At 38.0% G+C, this 9,569-nt stretch overlaps 1 protein-coding gene across 1 annotated transcript; it reads left to right on the top strand.

Annotated features, from left to right (window-relative positions):
- The first annotated feature begins 521 nt into the window (after positions 1-521).
- Positions 522-1,445, top strand: LOC112605856 (olfactory receptor 140-like). The gene has a single exon (XM_025355786.1). It carries the CDS (start codon positions 522-524, stop codon positions 1,443-1,445), a length of 924 nt encoding a protein of 307 aa, XP_025211571.1.
- Positions 1,446-9,569: the final 8,124 nt, after the last annotated feature.

Genomic DNA, 9,569 nt, shown 5'->3' with positions numbered 1-9,569 from the left:
ATGGATATTTCTTGACCACATCTTTCTCCCACTTAGAGCTGTGGGTTCAAATGTAAATTTACGGGAAGAGAGAACAATCCTTACCTGTGTGCAGCACTTTATAGCTTACAAAATCAATCTCACAGCTACAGTTTGTAAACTCACAGATGTAGAGGATGGCTCAGAAGCATGGGACACGGGAACAACTTAGCAAAGTCACATGGAGTTGGAACAAGAGGAAGAATCCAGATCTCATGTGTGTAGTCAAGTATGTTCTCAGCAAACTACACGGGAACTGTTGCCTTATAGATGTTTTGCAGGTGATAAGACTAGGGATTTGAAGAGACTGAAAGCATTATGGAGGAAGTGAAAATGAATAATTTAAATAATTAGTGGGGTGAGGGAAGCCAAAGACATGCTCCACAGTTAACTACCCTATCTCTATACTGTGAAATTCAGACTGTAATCCTTTAATGATTAATAGATAATCTTTCTTTATCTCTTGTAGGTAATTCAGACCCCTGGAAAGTATTACTCTCTGAATGGATGACCTCAAGCCTCCCAACAATGTGACTGAATTCACTCTCTTGGGGCTCACACAGAATCCACACTTGCAGAAAATACTCTTTATTGTCTTTTTATTTATTTTCCTATTTACTGTGCTCGCCAACCTGTTCATTGTCATCACCATCTCCTCCAGCCCCACACTTTCATCACCCATGTACTTCTTTCTCACTTACTTATCCTTTATAGATGCCTCCTACACCTCTGTCACCACTCCCAAAATGATCACCGACCTGCTCTACCAGAGGACAACTATTTCCTTGGCTGGCTGCCTGACTCAGCTCTTTGTGGAGCACTTGCTGGGAGGCTCAGAGATCATCCTCCTTATTGTCATGGCCTATGACCGCTATGTGGCCATCTGCAAGCCCCTGCACTACACAACCATTATGCGACAAGGGATCTGCCACCTTCTGGTGGTGATAGCCTGGATTGGAGGCATCCTGCATGCCACTGTGCAGATTCTTTTCATGACTAACTTGCCCTTCTGTGGTCCCAATGTCATTGACCACTTTATGTGTGACCTCTTCCCATTGTTGAAACTTGCCTGCAGAGACACCTACAGACTTGGGATGATGGTGGCAGCCAACAGTGGAGCCATGTGCTTGCTCATCTTTTCCATGCTCCTCATCTCCTATATAGTTATCCTGAGCTCCCTGAAATCCCATAGCTCTGAAGGACGGCGCAAAGCCCTCTCCACCTGTGGTTCCCACTTTACTGTTGTTGTACTCTTTTTTGTGCCTTGCATATTCACCTACATGCGTCCTGTGGTCACCTACTCTGTGGACAAGTTGGTGACTGTATTCTTTGCAATCCTCACTCCCATGTTAAATCCTGTAATTTACACCGTGAGAAACACAGAGGTAAAAAATGCCATGAGGAGCTTGTTGAAGAGAGTAATTTAATCTGTGCATAATGGCAAGAAGGTGATGATATGTATAAATAGGGAGGATTATATCTGTGGTAAATTGTGGGAGACTATTCACAAATTTACAGATCATTGACAAAAACAAAACAAAGAAGCAAACAATTTAAAAAGAACCCCAGAAACTAACATTTATTGAGCACTTAATATTGGCTAGGTCTTTTTGCTAGCTATTTTGATAGCCTTTAACATACTTTACCAACATTTTATGTTCCTGTGCATTGATTCTGGTTATGCAATGGAAAGAACAACTGTAAATCCCTAGCTTTATAATTTTAGAGTATGTTTTTTTCTAGAATCTCACTGTACTTTGCTAACATATGTTTGCTTCATACATATGTTACATATGTGAAATTGGCTTTTGCATAGAATCTGGATCTCAGAACTTTTAAAAATTTTAGTTGGCGCTTGGTAAAGAAAAAAAAAAAAAAAAGAGGCTAGAAATCCTTAGACATGAGTAGATGGAGGGTGACAATTGAGGAGCAAAAGAACCACTGGTGATTTTCTTCCTTTGCTAATTTGTTCCTTCCCTCCCTTTCTCTCTCTTTTTCTCTCTCTTTCCTTCTCTCTCTTTTCTTTTTTTTCTTTCTTTCTTTGTTTGTTTGTTTCTTTCTTTCTCTTTCTTTCTTTCTCTCTTTCTTTCTCTTTCCTTCTTTCTCTTTCTTTTCCTTCCTTCCTTCCTTCCTTCCTTCCTTCTTTCCTTCCTTCCTTCTCTTTCTTTCTCTCTTTTCTTTTTATTTTCCTTCTTTCTTCCTTTCCTTTCCTTCATTTCTTTTCTTTCTTTCTTTCTTTCTTTCTTTCTTTCTTTCTTTCTTTCTTTCTTTCTTTCTTTCTTTCTTCTTTCTTTCTCTTTCTTTCTTCTTTCTTTCTTTCTTTCTTTCTTTCTTTCTTTCTTCTTTCTTTCCTCCCTCCCTCCTCCCTTCACCTCCCCTCCCCTCCTCTCCCCTCCCCTCCTCTCCCCTCCCCTCCTCTCCCCTTCTTTTTTCTTCCCTTCCCTTCCCTTCCTTTCTCCTCCTTTCTTCTCTCTCTCTTTCTCATCATGAATCTACTGAAAGCAAAGAGAGATACCCACAAAAAAGAAAGACATAATTAATAACCTATCTTAAAAATTTTTTCCTTGTCATGAAAAAGAAGCTGGAAATTCTGAGATTACACTTAGTTTGTTCTGATTTTCTTAAATCTCCTCATAGCTCACAGTTTTTCTTGAATATAAAGGACTTTGTTTTGTTTTCTTCACTAAGATTTGAGAAGCCATTTGAAGCAGCAAGAGTAAACATTCTTGTATTTAATCTCAAAAAGGCATATGCTAAGTTTCCAGAGTTATTACTCATTAGATATGCTACATATATTTATATTAAATGAGTGTCTTATTATTTATCAGACATGTTCACTTAGGTTACTGAAGCCATACACTAAATTGCCAGTTTCAAGATTACTGCCCCCATTTTATAGAGAAACAAATGAAAGTTAGGATAGGTACACAAATTTGCTTGTCTCAGATCACACATCTGAGTTTCAACAACAAAATTTGAATGTAGGTCTTCCAAATATCAGTCCTACTTCAAATAAAACAGTTGTTTATGGTAAGTTTATATCCATATATAAGAAATTTATATGTAATCTTAGTGATTCACTTTGTGAATCTAAGAAAGATGTGAAACTAAGAAAGATGATGCCAAATTTGTTGTAGCCTTTTATAACGTGTAATATATATTACTACTGAAATATATTTCAGCAGTAATGTTCCTATATACAAGTGGAAAATACCAGACCATTCTATGTTACTATAAAACATTTCATGAATCAAAGTTTCTCTGACTATAACACAGTTACTTCTCACAAATATTATCTTTCTCAAGCTCACTGGTCATCTTGACCTATTTCTTCCATGATTTGAGCATACAGTAATGCCAGAACATGGAATTTCTGTTATTTTGGGTGGGGGCAAGACTGTGTGTTTCAGCTTATGCATGAAAGTTTCAAATTCATAAGAAATAGAATTTTTTCTCACAAAACCTAGGCCCAAAAGATGATACAGTAAGCGCTTAATCTAATAAAAATAATTAAATTTGCAATTGCTGGTGAGATTTAAATATTTCAACAGAATCTAGATGAAATAATTTGTGGTTCACTTTGTATCAAGATTGTTAGGGCACGGTTGAGTGTAAGCCAGGGATAGGGATAGTTGAGAAAGTGTTGAGAAAATGTTATTTCTATTCTAACTCAAAAAGAAAGGTTTGAGGATGGAAACTAAGGTCAATGATTGTGTCTTAGGAGCTACACCAAGTGCTCAGTGGTGGGGTGAGAAGATTAGTGAGACACAAATTATAAATTGTTCACAACAAACTTGGAAAGTGTAAAACCAAAAGGAGAAATGTAAATAAACCTGGCATTCTCAGTGGATGAAGTCCTGCCGGTTTATAAAGAATTTTAAAGAGTGTTAAGATATCCCTTTGCACCCATCATCAAGAGTCTCTCATGAGGACCAACTTCAATCTGATTATTTCTGGTGCTTAAAAATAAAATGATCTAAAAGTAAGTATGTACATTTCCCCCTATAAATTAAGCAGAAAAATAATATTTGGATCTGATGTAAAGGATGCTCTGGTTTAATCTAAACATTCAATTCAGTAAAATGCTAGGCATTATTTAGGTAAGGGGAGTGAGCTTATTATTGTTAAGGCCGACTATGAAGCATACGTATTGTTAGGTTTTTTACATACTCTGCCTTCTGCCATGATTGGAAGCTTCCTGAGACCACCCCCGTCCCCACCACCACAGGCAGAAGCTGCTGTGCTTCCTGTACAGCCTACAGAACCATGAGCCAAGTACGTCTCTTTTCTTTAAAATTACCCAGTCTCAGGTATTTCTTTATAGTGGTGTGAGAATGGACTAATACAGATAAAATAAAATACGTAAATTGGTGGATAGTATATCTGTGGTGTTCAATTTCAGAGGCAGGGTCATTAGGAGAACAAAACATCTAAAAAGCCTCCTCAGAAGGAAAATAAGGAAGAAAAAAAGTTGAAGATCATTGCTTTCATCCATGTCTACATGGTTAGGTAAGAACACAGAGTACCTTTGGTGCACGGAAAAGATAATTCAAGTGCAGAGGTTGACCCATCACCTGTGAGCTCAGATCCAGTTAAATTGAGGGACTCTCCCTTCGCAGGATACTTCTAGGGTATTCAGTCAAATATGTTAGTGAACCAGTTGTAACCTGTGAAATATATTGCAAATGTAGAATAATAATTTTATTACTATTGAAGGTAGAAAAAGAATGAAGGCTATAGGCCAAACACGGTGGGGCTTACACCTGTAATTCCAGCACTTTGGGAGGCCAAGGTGGGAAGACCACTTGAACCCAAGAGTTTGAGACCAGCCTGGGCAACACGGCAAAACCCTGTCTCTGCTAAAAACACAAAAATTAGCTAGGCATGGTGGTGCCTGCCTGTAGTCCCAGCGTCTCGGAAGGCTGAGGCAGGAGGATCGCTTGAGCTTCAGGAGGTCGAGGCTGCAGTGAGCCATGATCCTGCCACTGTACTTCAGCCTGGGTACAGAGTGGGATGCTGCCTCAGAAAAGAAAAAAAGAATGAAGGCTATAACTCCAAATATTTTGAAAATTAAAGCCATATTATTTAAGAATACTGAATGTTAGGGAGTGAGAAGGAATTTAGTCCATATTGTTTTTCTGGCTGAGGTTCATTTTTAAATTCTTAAGAATGGCAGCTATCCTGCAGTTAGATGTGCCACAATTTCAAGAATAGTCTGAAAACATGAAGAGAGTATCAGACTAGTATTAAAAAATTATGTCCTGATACTTGCTAGGTGGCCCAGAGAAGTAGTACTCGCGTTTCTTCATCTATGCTGTCAGGCAGGATAATTGTGTGGCCATTCTGTTACTGAAGGACAGAGGGTAGCTGAGGAGAAAATCATTGAATGGGGAATACAATGATCTAGTTTTGTGCTTGTGAAGCATCAGCTTGGCTTGGCTCCAGCGAAGCTCTGCCCCTTGGAAAAACCCAATCACTGCAGGGGTGATGTACTGTGATTAGCTTCTCAGTCAACAGAGACACAGCCTCAAAGGGAGGTGGTTGGAATGAGGCAAGTCTGCACATTGTGGAATTCTGTGCTATTTCAAAGTGACACTCTGCCCTGTTATAGCCCAGGCATGGGACCAAAAGATGGACATCTTATTAATGATATTTCTTCTGAAATGTGGATTGGAAGCTCTTTACAAATTGAGCTCAAAGTGCAGCGAAATGGCAAGTGTAGTCCCATGAATGATTTTGTAGACAGCTTAGCTGGCTACCTTTGTTGGTAACTTTTCCTATTTAGATAAAATTTAAGCTTCTTCGCCAACCAGCACAACAGTTGTTTTTCATTTAAGTTCTTGGACACTTAGAACAACTATTTTACATGCTTCTTTAAAATCCCCAGAAACTCTAGCCCTGTCAACTTTCCATTAAATGATGAGATGATTTATTTTTTGGCCGGGTCCTGACTTACTTTGACACTCTACTGTGTCATGGGTCCTAGCTCTTTTGTACAAGAAAGTTCACGTGAGTACGTCCTGGATGGGGCCAGACTTTCTGTCCCTCTGACATGATCTTAAGAAAGTTTTCTTGCATGATCTCTGCCTTCTACTTAGCGGGATCATCAGGTAACTGGCTTTTGGGAGTCACAGAGATGACACCACACACCAAATGAACCTTGGTGATGGCCTTAAATTTTTATTTGAGCATTAAACATATTCCTATTAATTTGAGCTACTATTTTGAAATTGTTAAAATAATTGAATCACTTAATTAGATGCACTATTATATTATGCTTAAGATGTCTATTAATTTGCTTGTTTTATTTGTATATGCAAATTCAGATCTCAGAATGGAGAGACTTTGTCAACAATTTGTAGCTTGCTTTGCTTTAATCTTTTTGGCAAGCTATCAAAATTTACCTCTGACAACAGCACTTTCGCTCCTGGAGGCAGAGACTGGCACTGCCATTGCCTGGGCCCCACAGTTCAGTGCGGTTTTCCTTGGATGAAATCAATTGCGTAGATTTAATTAATGTAATTAAACGTTAAGTATGTACACAGCACAGCATTAGAAATGTGCTGGAAAGAGAATAAATTAGACACCCTTAAGCACGCCCAGAAGAAGATAAAGTCAACATGACATTAAAAACATTAACAAAAAAGACAATTGAATTATTGTCAATATGCAACCTCTACAGGTGCATGTAACACATATCCAGGATGATGGCGGACACTGGGGAGGAAGTGAGGCATTAAGGAGAAGGGGTAATAGAGGGCCCTCTGTTAACAGAGGGCAGAGGCAGGAGGAGGTCGTGAGCTTATGTGAATGGAAAATAATAATGATGACTATCTGAAAAGTGCTCTCCAAACATTCTTATGCTTGTAACTTCCTGTAATTCTGGTGAAAGTGCTGTGAGGCAGACACAAAATTCTTGGATAGATTGTAGAGCACAGAGGTTAGTGGCCTGTGCTGTGAACTTGATGACATACTCACCCACAGGCTTAATCAGTTTCACTAGGTACCCAAAACTATCCACTGCAGCAGAAAGTAAGGATAGCAATAGTGTCTATCTCATGTGGCTTTTGTGATATTAAAAGAAAAAATCATGAAAATCTTCGCACAGTACCCTGAAATAGTGAGTGCTTTGTACATTGACTTTAATTACGATTGCATTGTTTTATTTTCACAAGGTTTGAAGTTTCTGTTGTGAGTAAGTGGCAGATTGGGCCAGAGAGCTAAGTCTGATCCCTCTGGATCTACGAACTTTTCCACTGTGCAAGACAGGCTGAGGCTCTGGCAGTAAGAGTTGGGTTTGACTGCAGTGGAGGAAGACCACAAAAAGAGAGGTTGATTACTATGGGAAAGAGGCTTGGATGTCAGGCTGAGAAGTGGAGATATATTAGTAGTTAAATAAAATATGATAGATTCATAGATTTTAAGGCAAAAGGGCATTATTATTATTATTGTATAGTGTACACCATTTAAAAATATTTTAGGTCTTGAGATTGCTCAAAGAAAATCTTACTTGAAAGTGTAAATGCTTAATACAGATAAGAGGTAAGCTGCTGAGTTTGGAAAGGACAAAGTCCGTGAGACAGCTTCTTTGAATTTCTAGCATTCCACTCATCTACTACACCCAGCCCACACTGCAGATGAGGAAATAAACTGAGACCCAGAAAACTGAGTAATGTAACAACATGTTCTAGGAGTTAGACGGACAACAAAAGAATGAAATCCAGTTGCACTGATTTCCAGGACTGTGTTCTCTCCGCTTCGTTAGAACTATTCAAGAACTTTAGAAGTTCTTGGGCTGCAGGTGGGAGAGGCTGGGGTTAGTACCTATTATTGATCTACAAAAAAACCTTTTGGTAGCTGTCTATTTAGTAAAGTGTAGAATACTAAGAATGGGCCTCTACGTGTTTAGAAAAGTCTTAGGAAACAGAGTTTACATCTCCATTTAAAGCAATGGTCTCTGATACATTCTAACCAAGTGGCACACAGCCTCTATTTAAGTGTCTTTAACAAAGATGAATTTGCTACTTACTGAATCAGTTCCCTTACCATGTCATTTGGCTGTGCTAGCAATTGCATTTAGCCAGCTGAGGCTGCTGTTCACTTCTTCAGAGATACAGCATAAAGATTCAGAACTTATGCTTCAAGATGAGATTACCTAAATTCATAATTCCCACTCATCTTAGATGAGATGTTTAACATCTCCAAGCCTCAGTTTCCTCATCCTGAAGATACGATCTTTTATAGTACACATCTTGTATGATACAAAAAATAAATGCAATTATGCATGTAACAGATGCAGTTCATTGACGATACATAGTGAGTACAAAATAAAAGTTTTGAATTGATATTTTGATTATTCTTTAGAATCCTTTATCTGGTAGCAGCCTTTCATAAGGAAAATTGGAAGTGAGAAAGTGAGTAATGAAGGAGGAGTGATATGGATGTACATTATCCACAGAATGATTTAGACTGATTTAGACTCATGTGCAGGGATGGTGTCAGTTAAGTTGTAGATCTGAATCTTCTTGGAGCAGAGAAAGAGGCTTAAGATTAAATTTGCTTTAATAAGCATATCTGGACAATGATTAGAATACTTGAAAACTTAGTTAATCACCGTACCTTCTACTTTCAGGATTGGAACATACATATTCCAATATACATATATATAATGAGAATATGCTCTTAATTATGGGATCGTCATTGGATTTTATTACAGAAGTGTTGAATAAAATAATCCCCGGAAGCATAAATTTATCTTACTGGATTGTTATGAAAATGAAATTATATTATGAAGGATAATATCTCATCCCATTTTCAGCATTCAATATTATAAAATAAGCAATACAGATTGTTGTTAGTATGAATTTTAGAGTAAGGAAAAGCTGGATTTGAGGTTTACTTCGGTGTTTACTAGTTGTGGGAAATTGCATCACTTTTTTTCACGTCTCTAAGCCTCAGTATCGAATATCTAAGAGTGTCTCATAGGATATTCCACTGACTGAGACATAGTAGGGACTAACTGAATATCAGAAATATGTAATAATAATGATAATCAAATTTGGAAAAAAAGACATGTAGATAAAAAAGTATAGTTGTTAATAAGTGAATAATCTTTGGCATGTGAACTGTGCTGTGAATTTAATGACACAGTATCAATGTCATCAAGAGCCTACAAGGCTCTTAACCAGCTCTCAGCTAGCATGTTCTAGGTGCTCAATAAATGTCTGGAATAAATAAGTGAAAATTTATATGACATTTTCTTGGGTGTGTTAATGAAATGAATGTCAGCATCCTAGCTTGGAGTTACCCAAAAGCAAAGGCTAAGAGAACATCTTGTATATAAGTAGTTTATTTCAGAAAACAGAATGAAGGTATTGGGGAGAGTGAACAGGGAAGGAAAGAAAGTTAACCCAAGATGGTGTTAAGGTGATTACCATTTATCAATTGGCTCCTAGTTACTGATGGTCAAACGTGTTATTCCCTTCATATTTTCAGATGTGTGCACCAGAATGATGAGGCAGTGTCTCCTATGTGTCACAGCAGCAAGCAGC

The sequence above is a fragment of the Theropithecus gelada genome, chromosome 14, assembly GCF_003255815.1.
Source record: "Theropithecus gelada isolate Dixy chromosome 14, Tgel_1.0, whole genome shotgun sequence".
In the NCBI taxonomy this organism is placed as follows: Eukaryota; Metazoa; Chordata; class Mammalia; order Primates; family Cercopithecidae; genus Theropithecus; species Theropithecus gelada.
The sequence above is the reverse complement of the archived record's forward strand: the minus strand, read 5'-3'. Positions and strand labels throughout refer to the sequence as shown.